Below are 19,236 nucleotides of genomic sequence, written 5' to 3' on the forward strand. Positions count from 1 at the left end.
GAAGACTTCCACCAGGACGGGTTCTGTGGTGGCCACAGGGAGGTCTCTTGGGGGCAGTATGTCTTCTCATCCTTGGCGAGTCTCGCTCGCACCTGCCACGCCGGCCCTCGCGCCCCTGCAAAGATGCAGAGGTCGAAGCACGTTGCTGTGCGGCGCTGACGAGCTCGCACTAGCAGCCTTGGGCACCCGAGCCCTGACCAGCCAGATCCTGAGTAGCCCGTGGGATCCCAGTGAGGTTCCCGTCCCCACCTCGGATCCTGCTCCCCAACTCCCGGCCCGCTCCTCAGGTCCACGCCCGCCACTTCAGGGGCGTCCCAGGGTCGACGCGTTCCTCAGCGCCCGGCGACACCCGCCGCGCGGGGGGAGTGCGAAAGGCGGGAAGCCGAGTGGGGGGCGCTCGAGCTCGTGAGCCACGCTGCCCCGCGCGGGATTTGCCGCCTTCAGCTGCAGCTGCTGCCGCGGCGGGCTGAGGGGTGGAGAGTGGTGAGGGGGGCTGGAGCCCCGGCCGGGAGGGAGGGAGGGAGGAGGGCCGGGAGGCTGTGCCTGGCGAGCCAAGGGGTGCTCGGCGCTCCCCCGCCCTCCTTCCGGGAGCGAGAATGCAGACTCCGAAACTGGCGCTGCTGGGCTGAGGCTGAGGCTGGGGAGTTGCGGCGCGCGCGGCTCGGTGAGTGTGTCTCCTGAGCGCCAGAGGCGGGGGGAGGCGGAGGACGAGGAGGAGGAGGAGGAGGAGAAGGAGGAGGGGGAGAATGCCCGGAGCCTCCGCCGCTGCCGCCGCCGCCGCCGCGATGCTGCCGGCTCAGGAGGCTGCCAAGCTGTACCACACCAACTATGTGCGGAACTCGCGGGCTATCGGCGTGCTGTGGGCCATCTTCACCATCTGCTTTGCCATCGTCAACGTGGTGTGCTTCATCCAGCCCTACTGGATCGGCGACGGCGTGGACACCCCGCAAGCCGGCTATTTCGGGCTCTTCCACTACTGCATTGGCAACGGCTTCTCCCGGGAGCTGACCTGCAGGGGCAGCTTCACGGACTTCTCCACGCTACCCTCGGGCGCCTTCAAAGCCGCCTCCTTCTTCATCGGCCTCTCCATGATGCTCATCATCGCCTGCATCGTTTGCTTTACCCTCTTCTTCTTCTGCAACACGGCCACCGTGTACAAGATCTGTGCCTGGATGCAGCTCACCTCCGGTGAGTGCGCTCTCACCTCCGCGGAGGCGGGAGACTCGGGGCGCCGAGCCGGGAGGGGCCGGAGTGGGAGAGACGGGGGCCGAGCGCGCCGCGGGGTGCCGAGCAACTTAAGCCTCTGAGGCGTGGGGGTGTGAGGGGCTAGAGCCCTGGGGGGTCCGGAACCCCCGGGGTTCCCCAGTCCGCGCCAGCGCCTCGTCCCGGGGCTCTGGAGAAGCTTCCAAGTGTGGCGGACGCCACCCTGAGGGACGCGCCGCAGGCAGGGCGGTTGCTGGGCCGAGTCCGCCCCGAACTCGGGCTTCGAAGTGGCCGCGGGGCGCGAGCTAGGGGCTGGCGTGGGTCTGAGCCTGCCGGGCGACCCGCGGGCTGCGGGCTGGAGCGTGAGGAGGGCAGCCTGTCTGTCCCTCTCTGAGACTGTTTCTGTCAGTCGTTGCTTCAGGAGGGCGGTTGGGGGGGGGGGAAGTGAAATTGTTTCTCTCTGTCCCGGGCAGTTATCAAATGTTATCCATCTAGAAATGAATAAATCCTACTTCTGCTTTGGGCTTCACCCTTTTAAGAAAAATGTAGCGTAGAATGTTCCTCAGCGTTTCCCCAATGTCACGCCTTCGGTTTGCTTCCTTGCCAGAGCAAAGGTCCCACTCCAGCTTCAAAATGAGAGGTCTTGAGAGAAGCAAGATTTCTCAAGATTCATTTTGGGGCAAGTGGCTTTAGGGAGATGGGAGGGGAGGAAAACCTGTTTCCTTAGCCTCTTCTGACAACTCTTTGCCTGTGGTAAGATTGTTGCTACCTGGAGAATATGAACGTGCTCTCAGTGAGCATTAAAGTTACTTTTAACCAGAAAAGATGTGGGTGCATTTCTACGTGACTTTGGAGTGTCCTGAAAGAAAACATACTCCTTCCTCTACCTCCCGAGTGTCGGTTCCTCCGTGCGAGCCACCTTGAATGCCCTCGGGCACAGTAAGCCCTCCTGTTCCAACATTGTGGGGATCCTTCTGATTTTGTGGGTTTGTGCGGGAATGAGGATGCTCTTAAGCAGCCCACTTTTCTCATTAGTGTTTTGTTTTATTGCTTTTGTTCTTTAAAGAAGTTACCTTCAAGGTTTCGAAGTGACCTGTGTAAGAGTAGGGTTTCAGGGGAGCAGGAATTCCATCCCTGAGTTTACCAGAGTTTTGTGAGATGACCAAATAAATCTTAAAGGTGATGATGAAAAGTGTTAAGGTTTATAATCTTGTTTTGTTAGTTTGAGAAAAGTGTGGGTGATTAAACTTGTGTGGAAGTGCTTGCTTTGTACTGAGCGTGGCTCAGCTGATTTTGATTTGCCTTGTGAAGTGTGCACGTGAAATGCAAGAAATGAGCACCAGGAGAGACTCATCCCCCTCTCACATACCATTCTCCTGCTGAGATGTAAGCGTTCTCTGCTTTTCCACTCCTAAGTCCTTTAAGCAAGCCCCTAACTCCAGGTGGTTTTTGTTTGTTTGTTTTTTGTAATGTTAACTTGTATGGCGATTTCAAGGGTAAGCTAACTTTGAGATTTGGAATAATTCATAGTTCATCTTGACACTTAACTGTGATTTGACTTTGAAGACAGGACATTGAGAATGCAGATGTTTTAGAAAAAATTAGCCTGGCACAGCTAATTTTAATTTTTCTAAGTTAAATGACCTATTTAGACTCGTGATTTAAATTAGATTGTTTTTCCAAAGGTCTGAGGTAATTTGCAGGTGGTTTCTCAACAATTTATTCCTAAATATTTTATTTTTGTGAGAAATTTAACTCTACGTCCAAGATTTCATTTTTTAAGGAAAAAAAGAAAGCTATCTTTGGGAAAGAATCAACTTTGAAACTAATATAAACTGCATTTATTACAATTTTTTCTTTCCTTTTCTTGTAGAGCACAAAAAAAGTCAATTATTCCTGGGTAGTGACATGTGATGTCATGGTTTCAGAAATTTGATATAAATATACTGTTATCCTCTGTTCCCCATATGTGAATGTAAAATGTGATGATAGACTGTGTTAAGAAAGAGGTGATGACATCTATTCATTTTTGGACAAGTCTAGATTCTTAAGTTATATGCATACTTTAAAAAAACCTTTATTTGTAATTTATTTGGCACTTTATTTCCAGCTAAACCACAAAAAGGCAATTTTATCTATTAATGAAATATATTTATTAAAGAAGACTGAATTCTGACTGTGGGTCAAATAATCAGTATTATTTGACTAGGTAATAAAATATATTTTTGTAGAAAATCACATTTAGTGTGCTTTTCTGGGTTAAAGTCTCATGGCAGTAATAAGAAATTTAGTACAATGTGGCTTAAGTTACTTTCAAAGTTTAATCGGTAACCTTTAGACTGTTGCTCCTTAATGTTAAGAAAACTTCTCATAATTTAAGTGTAGGCTAATCCAAGAGTAATTTGCTAACTGTGAACAATGACTTAATGTGTTATTTGCTTATTAGAGACTATTTAACCCTCACTAGAAGTCAAATGATTACCTTGTATGTTTAGTTATCAAGCTTTCTAATATAGTAATATCATAAATAAAAGCCAGGGGAAATATAAAACCTTATATGAAATGAAACACTAAGATGATGAAACAAGAGTGATATAGATATGGCAACAGAATATCAAGAACTACTCCGTTTATGAACTAAAAACATAGTTAATTTGTTGGACCTGAAAATGATGATGTTCTCCTAGCTAGATATGTGAAGCACGAGCAACTAATGGTGCTATTAGGAACACCTGTCCTCGGCTCATCTTTCCCCTTATGTCATTTACCACAATAGAATGAAAGTGTAGAATTAGGAGCTAATATGTCACACCACTTCTGGATATACTTCTGGAACGTGCCTAATATAAAGACAGAAGACATAAAAATAATACATAAGATATATAATAGCAATGAGACACAGAATTTCCCAAATTACATAGAGAAAACTTCATAAGACGAGATATAAGGGGAATAAAACTAAGATTTTTTTTTAAAGATTTATTTATTTGTGCATACAGAGCTGGGGTACAGGCCAGAGGCTCAGGGGCGGCAAGAGGCTTCACCAGAGACAGAGCGGGGAGCAGAACAGGCAGATCGATGAAGTACACTGCTGAGGGGAGCAGCGGGCGCGTCAGGAGAAGTCTGCCACGCCATGTGGTCACCTCCGGGGCTGGCGGGAATCAAACTCATGTGGAAGTGGCTTTAGCTTCTCAGTTCTGTGCTTTAACCCGTTGCACCACCAGGGAGGGCCCAAGAATTTTTTTTTTAATAGAAAGATATAAAGGAAGTGTTATTGCTCTGGAAACTTGATAACCTATTTCCATGTTTTTATTCTTAAATCTGTATTTCAGTCTGTTTCCCATTTTATTAATAGGCCTCTTACGTATGCTTATTTTACCAGCTATAAACTGTCTGGAACTTCTGTTTCCAGAAGCTTCAGTGCTAATCATTATGACTCAAAGAAATTACTTTTTAATAAGTAAGCTAAAGCCATCAAGGGAGAATTTAAGTTTTCTTTAGATACTCAACCTGGACTTCTTGGTTGAAAGCAGCAAATGAGGGGTTTCCTTTCATCTGTGAAGGGCAACCAATCCAGAAGGGGCTGTATTTGCCAGATCTTGTCCTTTTACATGGACCAGCAAGAAGGGCCACCCAGAGGCAAGGCTCTGTGGCAAGGGTTAAGGGCTGGATTTCTTAGTCACTTTGCCTGTCTTCCAGCCCTAGTATTCCCCAGCTCCATTTAGTCAGTTTACTTTCTTAAATTTTACAGCTTTATCACTTAGGTGATAAGACACTCACATAAGTAATCACTAGCCTTCAACACTCTCCTAGCTCATGGCACCTTCCTCTTTTCTCATATATCTAATCAGCCTTTGTGGTCACAAATGTGTTTGTGTATGTTTGTTTAATGCCCAAATTTTCTGGTAGCCTGAAAGTTCCATAAAACCATGTTTGTTTTGCTTCATATGTCGGGAAGTCAAGATTATGTATGGATGCTGGTGTAGAAGAAATTGGGTTTTAATTCTGACTCTGATTCTCACTAGTTGTATGACCTAGAGAATTAGTCTCTCTGTGTTACCATTGCTTGTCTTTAAAGAAACTAAGACTGGAACAAGATTAGGTGAGGTAGGGTGTAACTGCAAATAGATTCCAGTGCAAAATAAGCAAGCACTAGGTAAGAATTAGGAATATTACTGTTCTTGGGTTGTTAGTATTGTTATATTCTAACTGCTAGTAGTATATATATATGTCTGGCACACAATAGGTATTCCTATATTTTTGTTGAAGTAATGAATATAAAAATAGAATGAATGATAAGTAAGGCAAAGAATGAAAGGAAAAAGGAGGTCTTTCCTGGTGGTGCAAATGAGTTAGGATGCAGCACTGCAAGCTACTATTAGCTACTTCAGTACAAGTTGATCCCCCACTCCAGAGGTGACCCACATGGCAGAGCAGACCTCTCCTGTCTTTTCCCTGCTCCCCTCAGCAGTGTACTTTGTCAGTCTGCCTGTTCTGCTCCCCACTCTATCTCTGGTGAAGCCTCTCACCGCCCTGCACCTCTGGCCTATACCCCAGTTCTGTATGTACAAATAAATTAATCTAAAAAAAAAAGTAATCTGGACAGGAAAAGAGGATGCATCTTCCAGACATTCTTTTTATTTCTTTTATTCTTTTTACACCAGTGCAAATGTACTTTTCTTGGGCCTGCCAGGGAGTTTGCTGAATCTTCTTAAATGGGTGACCCTGTGTGTACAGAGTTCTGGTGGGGTGCTCTGAAGAGGGAGAAGGTTGGCATTTTACTCGTAAGTAATTGTCCTTTAGGATGCTATCAAACCTGCCAGTTGGCTGGGGCTGAGCATTTGAGAAAGCAGTCTTACCTCAAAGAGCTGCTAATCCATCCTAAACTCAGAGTTTTGGAATGACCCTAAAGAGGGTTTTTTCTTCTGTCCGATTGCAGAGGGGAGAATGTGTCCTCCAGTGGAGGTGGTTTTCATTTTCTAATAGCCTACCCACTTGTAATAATTTTCTTTTTTTCTAAGCCAAGTGATTTAGAATGAGAATTTTAAAACTGGGTTTTTCTTTTCTTTTTTTTTTTTTTTGATATTATGTACTATGACAAGGAATGTGACAATTGAAGGGATGTTGGAAAACATACAAATGGGGATGTCAAAACAAATGAATTTTATAACAGTGATATCTTAAGTGAACATTTGTGAAAAATAACAGGCTCTGTATAAGCCATTCGGTATGTTGTTAGGTGGGTTTTCCCCCTGGTGCACAGCTGCCCATTCAGTAGTTTTTCATCCCACTATTAAGATGTTAACAAAGTGCTTATATGAGCTTATAAATAATATACACATACATGCATACCTACTTAACTAACTAGAATGTGGTGGCATCATGCATTTAACATGAAAACCACAACTTCGTATTTAGTGCTTTAGTTTCGTATGATGCTATAATCCAGTAAAGAGAATCCAGATGGCCAGGCTTATTATACATTTTGTGTGTGTGTGTATGTGTTTATAATTTTCAAAGTGAGCAAAATTTTAAATAAATTTAAAATAGACATAGCAGAGCATATAGCTAATAGTTGCAGTCTGTGGCTCAGTGCACTTCTCTGCACTTTTTTTGTGCGGTGTAAGGAGATAACTATAGGGAGAGGAATAGAGGACTTCAGATCACATTTGCATGAAGCAAAGAACAGGCCAGAATTTTAATTTGGGGGGGTTTATAGCATGATAACTGGTAAGTTTTTTTTTTTTTTAAGACTTATTTATTTACTCATACAGAACTGAGGTACAGGCCAGAGATGTGGGTGAGAGGATTCACCAGAGACAGAGCGGGGAGCAGAACAAGCAGCTCCACGAAGTACACTGCTGAGGGGAGCAGCGGGCGGTCAGGAGAGGTCTGCCATGCCATGTGGAGTTCCTCCGGGGCAGGCGGGGATCGAACTCATGCGGAAGTTGCTTAAGCTTCTTAGTGCTGTGCTTTAACCCGCTGCACCACCAGGGAGGGCCCGATAACTATAAGTTTTAAAGTATAATTTCCATAGTATACTTGAACTTTGGGAATCAGCACCAGCTTTAATTAATGTGATTTTTCCTTATACTAAATTGAATGGAATTTTTATTTGCTATGAGGAAGGAACCTAGAAGTTATGTTTTAAATTCATAATAATAACAAGAAGGTATTGGAAGGTGATGGAAAGTAAGAGGCTTGTTCATATAGCAAACAGTAGGTAAGTTATTTGATGATTTAACCATAAAACTTTTAGGTAAAGTCATCGGGGCATCTCAAAATAGGGAACAAAACAACCTTCCTTTGCCTACCCCTAAATATTCACATAATTAATATCATGCAATTCGCAATTTATGACTGCAATTCTATGATATTCTTACTTTACAAGGTCATGATATCATTATAATTTCTCTTGTCCTAACTGTAATCTTATTTCCCATCTATTCAACTAAAAAAAATGAAAGGGTGACTTGTAAGGGGAAGACAAATAATATTGTAACCAATGTAGACATGAACCCCATCTCCCTACTATTGTGCAGAATGATAGAGAAAAGCAATCCTTTCTGAAGTGAAGTTGCCATTTGGAATTGGTAGAATGGCTCTAGTATACCTGGATTCTGACATCTTTCCCAGACTAATGAAACTAGGACTGTAGGAGGAAAGGGAGGGCCTATGTATGCTTCATAGATTAATTGGAGTTAGTCTGCATGAAAATTTGAGATTATGACTTACTAATGAAAGGACTGGTGCAAGAGTAGTGAAAGGTAGTGAAAAGAACAGTAACAGTTAGAGATCAGAAAATGGCCTTACTCAGAAGCAGAGATGCAGTACTGTAAACTCACCCAGAGGGTTCTTCAGAATATTTACCTTCTTAGAAAACAATGGTAGGGAACTCAACTTTAACATAAGTACAAAAGCATTATGATAGGCCCATTTACTAAAATGTCTGGAGACTCCTTGTGGAAATGAATCGGAGGGAATGCTCTACACAGTTTTTGGTCTCAATGAGGACCGAAAGCAAGGCTGAAAAATCAAAACGGGAAATGTGTTATCATTGACAAAAGGCTGAGTATTTGAAAAACAGGCAAATAGATCCAGCTGTGAAGAATGATAGTGACATAGAAGAGTGATACAAAAAATAAATGAGGTATGAATAGGAAAGACATAAATTCAAGGTTAAAAAACCTGTAGAATTTGATAACATCAAAAGCCTGTTGAATTGGATGCCACCAACGGCTTAAAAATATATTGGCAATGGATAAGCTGAAGGCTGGACATATGCATTATCCTACACCTTTGTGAACAAGTCCCAGTGACCAAGACAGAAAAATGATGGCTCCTCCCCCTCCCTACAGGCAGTTATAATAGATTCTATGATGAAGCTATTCAAAGAGAGAGATGATCAAACTTGTACAGAAGATGAAAATATGGAGAAATATTAAAATAAGCCAACATAAGAAAGAAAAGGTCATTGTAAAATTCAATAAAAAGTATTCCTGGGCCCTCCCTGGTGGCGCAGCAGGTTAAAGCACAGCACTAAGAAGCTAAAGCCACTTCAGCATGAGTTCGAACCTCGCCCACCCAGAGATGATCCGCATGGCCAGGTAGACATCTCCTGAACCACTCCTCACCCCCTACCCACCGCTGCTCCCCTCAGCAGTGTACTTTGTGGATCTGCCTGTTCTGCTCCCTGCTCTTTCTCTGGTGAATCCTCTCGCCGCTCCTGTACTTCTGGCCTGTACCCCAGTTCTGTATGCATAAATAAATAAATCTTTAAAAAGAAAAGTATTCCTATAGTTTCCTTTTGAAAATCTAGCTACATTGCGATGCTAAATTGATTTCTATAATGCCCTAAATGGTGAACAGGAATGTACAATGAGCACTTAGTGTAAATATATTTACAAAACATTTTAAGAACACAGTTAATGACAAGTAGATTAGCAAAGATTCAGATGATTAATAGTCAGCTACACAGTGGATATATATATATAATGCCAAATATTAGTTAACTGAAAATACATATTTTAACAAGGTAACAGGGTCAGTTGTCATGTAGAAACCTTTCATGGAGAAAGGAGTGACATATTGTATTATTTGATGAACTAAGACAGTGACCCTTTGATGGATCATGGTATCACTTTTGTAGAAAGTGACCCTTTGATGGATCATGATACCAATTTAAGCTTTAAAACTTGGATTAAAACAGAAAATATGAGTGCAATGCAGATAGAAAAAGTTTTATGAAACTATTTCTTAAAATATTTACATATGTGTGTGAACTAGAGTGTACTATATAATGTATTACTGTAGGCTGTTCTTAAAATATTTGAAAGACCCTGATTTTGCTCATTGTAATCGCTTCCAGTTCTATGCATATTGCTGTGAAAGACATAAATTTGTCTTTTTTGATCACAGAGTAGTATTCCATTCTGTATAAATGTTATATCTTCTTATCCAATCATTTGTTTTGGGGCTTTTAGATTGTTCCCATATTCAAAACAAGAATTATTTTTTCACATATTCTTGTATTGGCCATTTATGCTATAAAAACTGACATGATCCACCTCTGAGAAGCCATGTAGCTAAACAAAATTTCAACAAGTGTATTTAACCCACAGCCAAATAGATATGAATTCACAGAATTTTTGATTTATAAGGATATTAAAAAGTATTTAGTATTCTTTTCACTTTCTAGATAAAGAAATAATAATGGTAAATATTAATGAGCAATACAATTTGCAAACTCTTAATTCAGTGTATTTATCTTTCACAACAATTATACAAGATCAGTATTATAACAGAATACATTTTTCAGATGAAAACATCAAGGATTAATCATTTGCTCATGTTTATAGGACCAATGAGTTGTGAGAGCAAATCAAATCCTCCCTCTGTCCTACAACATATTTCCTGTTAGTATCAGAGAAATAAGTGTTTTTCCAAAATTATACCTTGGAATAATGGAGAATAACACACATTTGATTCCAAGTGCAATGTTATTTCTACCACTTTCTTTTGACTCCCAACTTGATAGCCATTTGTTTAAATGTCTTCAATAAGCATTTTCACCATTATGTATGAACATGAAGAGAAGGAGCTGCTATTTACAAGGGAAATTTAAATACATGCTGACCAGACTTCTGTCTGTGACTTGCTTATATATGACAAGGTATACCTCATTTCTTTCTTTTAATTTCTATAATTTAGAACAGAGTAGTTCTTTGCCCAGACTGCCTCTTTGGTTATATGATCTCATTGCTACTATTCTTTATCTATCAGTTACTGCAGGCCAAAGGAAAATATCGGTATTATTGCCTTTTTTGCCACCCATTCCTGTCCTGCATCACATGTAGAAGTTTTGTAAATGATTCACATATTGATAATGGTGAAGATGGTAATGATAGGCCAAACCATCAAATCATGGACACAGTTCCAGAGAGGGTAATAATAGACTTGGGCTGCTTCTGGGACTTCAGGGAGGGGAAGGAAATTAGGGGAGGAGAACCTGGTGTGTGGACAGAAGATTTGCATCTTGACTTGGCCACTTATTGACTGAGTGACTTTGGGCAAGTCATCTAACAACTCTTGACTTGAGTTTTCTAAGGCTTATGTAATTACATTACAAATGATAAACAGGGTAAACTATGGACATTAAAAACTCCATTTGCAGGGCCTCCCTGGATGCATAAGGGTTAAGTCTCAGAGCTATCAGACTATCATCACTGTGGACTGAGTTAGAACCCCAGCCAGGGAACAAACCCATTTGTGGCACAGCAGATCTCACCTGTGTTGGCCACAGCTCCCCTTAACTGTGTGTTTTAGTAGATGCACCTGTTCTGCTCCCCACTCTGTCTCTAGTGAATCCACTCACCCACAACCCCCACTCTGTACCTCTGGACTACAGGCAAATTCTTCTGTGTATAAATAAATAAATTAGTAAATAAGTCTTAAGAAAACCCAAAAAAACAGCATTTGCTAACCAAGTGTTTGCCAACAAAGTAAATGTTAGGAAAACCACTTATGATAGAGTGATATTAAAGCAGAAAGCAGGGCCCTCTCTGGTGGCGCAACAGGTTAAAGCGCAGCACTATGAGCTAGCCACAGCAGCTTCAGCATGAGTTCAACCCCCAGCCAGGGAGATGACTCACATGGCTCCGCAGACCTCGCCTCTCTTTCCTGCTGCTTTTCTTGGCAGTATACTTTGTCAATCTGCCTGTTCTGCTCCCCATTCTTGACTCTGGTGAATCTTCTCACTGCCCCTGCACCTTTGACCTATATCCCAGTTCTGTATGCATGAATAAATAAATCTTAAAAAAAAAAAAAGCAAAAAGCAAATAGGGAAGAATCCTGGATAGACTGGATCCAGGCTTAAAGCATCTTAAGATGAAGGAATCTTTAAAAATATCCATCTTCTCTCTTTTTAGAAATATGGAGCTAATGCAAGTGAAACATTTAAAACTGGACCTAACAAATAAGCACTTAATACATGTTAGCTATAATTACTGTTACTACTACCAAAAAAGCAGTGGTAGAGGAGTGGTTAATATTTAGAAAATTTAGTAGGTAGAACAATTGAACTCATGATAATGAAAAGATATTTTCATATGACAACTTATATATGCCACACCTACCTGGTTGTAAGGCTCAAGGAAAATAATAGCTGTAAAAGCCTTTTATAAGCTCCAGTGTTCCAAAAATGCCACTATGGAATCCCATTAATAATTCCTATAATAGATTTTATCTTTTATAATAAAATACCATATTCGTTGAGTTTAATTTTGTGTAAACATGATCTAATGATTGCATTTTATTTGTCTAGAGTAATGACTCAAAGTAACAAGAGTGTATTTTGAGATAATTTTGAACTGTTTAATAACTCCATCTGAACAAACTTAGAAAAAAAAGCCTTGTTTTAAAGACAAAGATGGAAAAGACAATCTTTTGATTATGTAAGCCTAAGCACTTGGGCATTCTTGTTAAATTACCATCAAATGGGAGAGAAATATCAACTATTACTCTCAAGTTATTTTCTTTTTTTCAGTTATCAAAAGCATAATTGAATACTTTACATCTCTAATAGCACCATATAACAGGAAAAAATCACTAGTATTTCCCTGTATTACTTTATTTATTTTTTTACAAGGAAATTAATAAAAGAGAAATAAGGGCAAAGTTTGAATATAACATACTACACAGCTCTTCTTTTCTTCTGCCTTCTGCATTATAAGTTGAGAAGTCTACCAACTATTGCCAAGAAAAAAATGATAAAGGTTGTAATATAGTACCTAGTTACTTTATTTTATTATCATTATTTATTTATTTTTATTTTACAAAAGTTTATTTTTACATCATTTTGTACATTTTTTTTGCCATCTCAATTATAATCCCCACGGGTTTCCATCACCAAGTCACCCGTGTGCCATCACCATAATCCTGTATTACTTTAAATGTAGCTATAATATATTGAAAATTATGTTTCCTAATATTATGTCTTTCTTCTTCTTACGTCAATAAGTAGTGATTCAAAATTCTCAGATTTTTGGCCCAAGTAAAGATTATGTTGCTCTGTTGTTGTTTTGCCATTAACATATTAATTCCATGTGTTTCTTGAGCTTTTCTAGAACAGATTAAAAATAAAACCAACATTTGCTTCTTATTAATAGGTTTATTTCTGGTTATAATCATTAGCTTTTTGGAGCTATCTAGCCATCATGACTACCTGTATGACTGCTGAAAACTACTGGGTTGATTGATGAACAAATGAACTTTCCATGGCCTTTATATTTTCAGCATCCCTTTTGTGGTGACTATCTTGTGTTGAGGAGAACTAGGTGAGACTTTGGCTTTAAATAAGCATGCTTAATCAGAGCCTCACTTCTGGAGATGCTGGTGAAGAGATGCTGGTGAGCACTGCTTGGTCATTTCCCAACTGTGTTCTGTAGATTATAATTATTTGCTCTGCTCTTTCAGACCTCTCAGTCTGCTGGAAAGGGCTGGTAAGAGGAACAAGGGTGGGGAAATAGGCCAGCATCCATTCAACCCTACTTCACTTTACTGGTGACCCTCCATCACAACAGGATGGGCTCTAGAGGGAGCTCCAGCCCTGTTAACTTGTGCCTCTCAGACCTTTGCCTTCTATGGGGTCAGGCCCGTATCATTTCCCCTTGAAACTACTGAATACATGCAATGGAAGGGTATGTTTCTTTCCCTACCAGGAAAAAGCTAACTCTTCCTGGACTTTCTGCAGCGACCTGCCTTGATATAAAGTCTTTGAAATTATTCTCTATACCTTTTAAGAAACTTGTAACTTTTCAGTGACCTACCCTTTTGTGGACTCTATCAGAATATTTGGGCTATTGTTTCTTGGTCTGGAGATGGACATTTTAAACTAGCATAGTCATCCCTGGAGAATTAGCCAAGTCACCAGAAACCTGTGCCAGTCACTGAATTGAAAAGAAGCTGAAAACTTCACAACTACAGGATTCTAAAAGCTGTTTGATCTTGAAGGTGAAGGGCTATGCATTATTGGTTGTGTTTCTAAAGCAGCCTGAGTATTTTCAAAATGAAAAACATAGAGTTGGAAATTCCATATCTTCAGTAACCTTATGAATATTTTCAGAATTTAGAAATGTCTTCAGTAATTTAGAACATGGACTCCAGTCATAGAATAAAAACCTGAGCTCTGAATTTCATTAATGTTTAAACTTACACATCCCAGTTACCATTTCCTTAAAGCAAAAGCCAAAGAAATGGGAAGCTTACTTCACTCATGCTTAACTTTCTCCACTGGAAGCCACTCAGTGAGCACAGTTTCCATTTTCTTTTTTTCCTCTTTTTTAAATGGGACCTGCATTCACAGTGGCTTCCATTTTATCTCTTTGAGAACCTAAAGCGCAGCAGATACTTTATAGGAAAACTAAAAAAAAAACACACTTCCCTGTTCAAAATCAAATCTGTTCTTCCATATTAAAAAAACATTCTTTTTAATCCTTACCAGAATTCCCTCTCATTAGCCTCAGAAGCTCACTCTGGCCCCAGTGCCCCCTAAAGTGTCTGTGCTTGAGCAGGTCAAGCAGAAAATCTGAAACTGTGCTGATACTTCAGTTCAGTCCGGCACACTAGCATCGCTGTGGACAGCTTAGAATTTTGGGACTGAATTTAATGTGTTTAGAACAAAAAGGAAAAGTTTTGGAATCGATGTGAGTTCATTTGACAAGGGCCTTTCCCTTCCTTTGTATATTATTAAAGAATTGATTTTTTTTTGTTGTTGTTGTTTAACAAAAGGTTTCTACAAAACCAGTGTAATGATTCTGAGAGGTGGTCCCTAACTACTAAAGTTTTAATTGCTATTGATTTATTCAGGAAATAGAATGAGTCTCACATATAGGTCTTCCTTTGCAGGTCTCATGATGACATGAATTTAATAATACATTAAAAGTTTATTTGGAATTTATTCCCACATGTGTGAAAGTATTAGCTGAGTTTAGTGTAGTGATAAGACTGATACAAAGGCAAGCTTGGACTCGTACAGAGAAAGAGAAAGTGATATAAATTTCTGTTGCAGTTATAATGTTATTTAACCTAGCCATTATTCTGGTTTTGGTTATATTTTGCAAAATGAATTATTGTTTGAGTTTATTTGTGAACATGTTATGAATAATGTATCTTACATTTGCACTTATGTGCTTGTGTGTGTGTGCATACAGTTCAAAAATAATAAAATGGATCTACTACCCACATTCCTGATTATATCCCTCCAGAGGTAACCACATCCTTGGATTTTATGTTAATCACTACCTTCCTTATAGATACATTTATTATTAATGTATCTAACCCTGAGGAATGTACTTTTGTCTCTCTTTTTAAAGGAAATATTTTATATATTTTACCATTTAGGTTAACATCTGCTATAGTATATATTTTTTTGACAAATACTATTTACTAAGGAAGTTTTCTTCTAAGCCTTTGCTGATTCGAAGTTTTTAGATTGTGACCGTATGTTCAATTTTATTGAATTCATATTTTTGTATCTATTTAAACTTCTCTAAATTAATATATATTGTTGAGATAAATAATACCGGATCTTCTAATTTTGAGATAGTCATACATTTTTAAAAATAAACACTTTGTCATATATCTTGTATTTTTAAAAAATATTTTCATGAGTAAGGTTGGTCTTTTTGTTTTTTCTTTGTCATTGTCTTTATCTGGTTGAAGAGCAAGGTTATGTAAGATTCATAAAAGTAGTTGAGAAGTCTTTCTTGTTTCCTATTCTTTGAAAGATTTTGTGTATGATTGGAAGTGTCTGTTCCTTGAATGTTCAATAAAACTATCTGGACCGATTATTTCTTTCTAGGACTATATAAAACTATTGATTACACTCTTCAACATACTTCTCCATTTTTTCTGGGTCAGTTTAGTCTTTCCCACTCAAGGTTTTGGTGGGAATTTGACCATTGTGAGAGGGAAACAGAAGAAGTTGCTCAAAGTGGGCACCTTTTGACTTTTTTTTTTTTGGTTAAAGATTGGTTATCTCTAGAATGATATCACTGTGGCCCAGACAGGAAGTTTAATAGTTAGCAATTAATACCTTCCTATGACTTCTTACTGGAAGCTTTTTGAGGATAGGGATCGTGGATGTTTTTTTGACCATTAAGCAGTTACTGTCTGGAATACTCGCAAATCGTTTTATCTTTGGCTGTCTTAAACCAATGCCACAACCCAAAGTTTTATCCCCAAGGCTGGTTTAAAAACAATTTCTCAGGGTCCTCCCTGGTGGCATGAGGGGTAGAAGCACAACACTGTGAAGCTAACCATAGCCATTGCAGCATGAGTTCGATCCCCACCCCAGAGGTGACCCACATGGCACAACAGACCTCTCCTGTCTCGACCACTGCTTCCTTCAGCAGTGTACTTTGTCAGTCTGCCTGTTCTGCTCCCTGCTCTGGTCTGTATCCCAGTTCTGACATGCATAAATAAATAAATCTTTAAAAAAACAAAAACAGGGCTCTCCCTGGTGGTGCATCGGGTTAAATAAATCTTTAAAAAACAAAAACAGGGCTCTCCCTGGTGGTGCATCGGGTTAAAGTATCTCCATCATACACCTCTCAGAAGCCACTGCAGCACCAGTTTGATCCCCAGCCAGGGGATCAAATAGCGTGGCAGACCTCCTCTGACCCGCCTGCTGCTCCCCTCAGCAGTGTACCTGGTCATTCTGCCTGTCTGCTCCCCACTCTTTCTCTGGTGAATCCTCTCACACACCACACCTCTGGCCTGTACCCCTGTTCTGTAAGCATAAATTAATAAAATCTTTAAACAAAACAAAACAAAACAATTTCTCAGCTCTTTTTAGAAAAGGAATCAGCAGAGTGATTTTCCCAGGAACCAATCATTTTTCTATAACTTAAGCATTACTTAAGAAACAGGCCCTCTTTTTATTTCCAGTTAAAAAATAATGAACTAGAGCCAAATATGATTATTTTAAACATACTGTGTATATAATATGGAATGTCATACTTGAAATATCTCACCTTGATCAAAGAAATTTAGCACTGAAAAATACATATTTTGTTAAAATCAGATATGTAGGTCCTATGATTTGTAACTTTTGACCTAACACAAGAATAAAAACATTATGGAACTAAGTAAACACTAACATATTTGAGTATAAGCCTGTTTATGAACACACTATTTCCTTGGAGAAATTCTCAGCCTTCAAGGTGAGAATCCTGAAAGTCAAACAAGGTGGGAGGCTCTAAAGAAAAAGTCAGAAAGAAACAGAATTGTACAGTTCAAGGAGCTAAACAGATGGGACTGCCATGTGACAGAGGCAGCAGTAATCTGTGCTATTTCCACTGTCCCTGCTCCATTTACAGGAATTTATATAATGATTGCTGGAGAATTGATCAGGCAATGTCTAATTAGGGAGCCAAGTAACTTTTTTCTTACTGTTCTTCCTTCCCCAATTCCTGCCTTACCTCTGGGAAAGAAAAAAACATGAAGTTTATAAATGAAAAACAACAACAACAACAACAACAACAACAAAAACTATATAGGTAAGGAGAGAGCATTTTATTTAGACACTAACAAAAAGATAATACAAAATAATAAAAAAAAATTCAAGTCTCCTTCAAAATACTATAACATCAGTTTGCTGCTTCCCAGAGCAAAAATAAAGTGGTGTCATAAGATATAATTTGTTATTTTCTCTTATGAAACCAGTTTGTTTTTATCTTTCACTTTTGTGAGTGTTTAAAAAACATGTAAATCCTCAGAAATATGAAAAATGTGTAGAACCTTGGGCAACATGGTAAAATAGATATTAAAAGCTGTAGAAAGTGTTGGGAAATGAATTATTCTCTATGATAAATCCAAGACATACAAGGAAGCCCTTTCATGATTTTGTTCAGTAATATTGTTCACAAGGTTTCTTTGAGAAGATTCTCGTTGTCTTTGATTTTGAAATGACTTTGTGATGTCTGGCTGCTATGGTAACTGCAATTTTATTAAGGAGTAACATTTATAGTCAAGTAAAATTGTCAACCTGTTGGCATGCTTTTCTAGATTTCCCTTACATGTACCTTATTTTTTGACATCACTTACTTGATATAACTGCTTCTGTGGAAATGCCTGTATTTCCCTGTGTTTATGTATATGCTAGATTGCTATTATTACTATAACTAAGAAAGGATTCAATGTTATTGCAAACCAGCTGCTTTTGCTCACAATAGAACTATTTAATTACAACTCATATGTACCTGATACTGTTCTAATATACTAAGATCGCATTAATCCCCCTTAAAGATGCTACTGCTAGTGCTATTGCTACTGTACCATTACCACCACCACCATTTCTCTGCTGAGGAAATTGAGACACAGAGAGATAAAGAAATGTTACTCAGGATCATACAGTCAGAACTCTGCTATTTAATACAGTAATCTCTCAATATATGCAATTACTTCTGTTTAATGAAACAATAAGCTCATTCTTCACTTCTAGTGCTCCATGTGGCTAGCAGTTACAGTGTGGACCAGGAAATCTATCACTGCAGAAAGTTCTATCAGCTAGCAATAAGGGGAGGAAGCAATGAAGCCAGGCTTGAACCTACGCATTTCGGTTCCACTGTACATACTCATAACAACTACACTGTACTCTCTCATTTTCCCCTACCTCCAACAATACAAGAGCTGTTACTGATAGTTTAGGAGTTCCTGACTTCAAGGATGAAGAACATGACTAGTGACTAAAGACTAAATGGGAGATTAATTCAGTTATTCATCATACAAATATTTATTAAACCCCTGCAAAGTGACAGGTACTATTCTATATTCAGTTATATACTCTGACTTCATTGAGCTTACAAACAAATCATTAAATTAGAATTTCCTATATGTAAAGCCAGTCTAAAATAAGTTATTTCTAGAAGAGAATGAAAATGAAAAGAAACTAAGCCATGATATAAAATTTTACTTCTGGATTTAAGAAACAGTCTTATGAATATTTCATTGCTACTACTTCAAACAGAAAATGAACCCGAGGTCTTAGAGTAATTTTACATTTTTCAAGATAGCAACTACATTGAAACCCCATGAAGGGTACATTCATTTTCTCATTTGCCAAGTATTAGGAAAGATTTTATTCATCATACAATACCTAGGAGTTTCCAAGCACTCTCCCTTTCTGATTATGACACTGTCCTCCCCTGGTCTCTACATCCCATGAGTCCAAGTCCAATGTTTGCTTTTCTCAGTAGAGATCCATTGCAATGAGAGCCCTCTCTGTTGGCACAGCAGGTTAAAGCACAGCACTGAAGCTATTGTTAGCTGCGGCGGCACCAGTTCGATCCTGGCTAGGATGCTGGTGCACATAGCTCAGCAGACCTCTCCTATCTTGCCTGCTGTTCCCCTCAGCAGCATATGTTCAGTCAATCTGCCTGTTTTGTTCCCTGTTCTGTCTCTGGCGAATCCTCTCACCTGCCCCCTGCACCTCTGGCCTGTACCCCAAGTCCTTATATGCATAAATAAATCTTA

At 39.5% G+C, this 19,236-nt stretch overlaps 1 protein-coding gene across 1 annotated transcript in view; it reads left to right on the forward strand.

Moving 5' to 3' along the window:
- Positions 1-670: 670 nt before the first annotated feature.
- The window catches only part of LHFPL3 (lipoma HMGIC fusion partner-like 3), a 424,154-nt gene continuing 405,588 nt past the window's right edge, over positions 671-19,236 (forward strand). The window contains exon 1 of the mRNA XM_004676915.2: positions 671-1,188. Coding sequence (XP_004676972.1) covers positions 747-1,188 — 442 coding nt within the window. The 5' untranslated portion in view covers positions 671-746. The remainder of the gene's footprint in view (positions 1,189-19,236) is intronic.

The sequence above is a fragment of the Condylura cristata genome, unplaced genomic scaffold (assembly GCF_000260355.1).
Source record: "Condylura cristata isolate star-nosed mole 26May11 unplaced genomic scaffold, ConCri1.0 scaffold00005, whole genome shotgun sequence".
Lineage (NCBI taxonomy): Eukaryota > Metazoa > Chordata > Mammalia > Eulipotyphla > Talpidae > Condylura > Condylura cristata.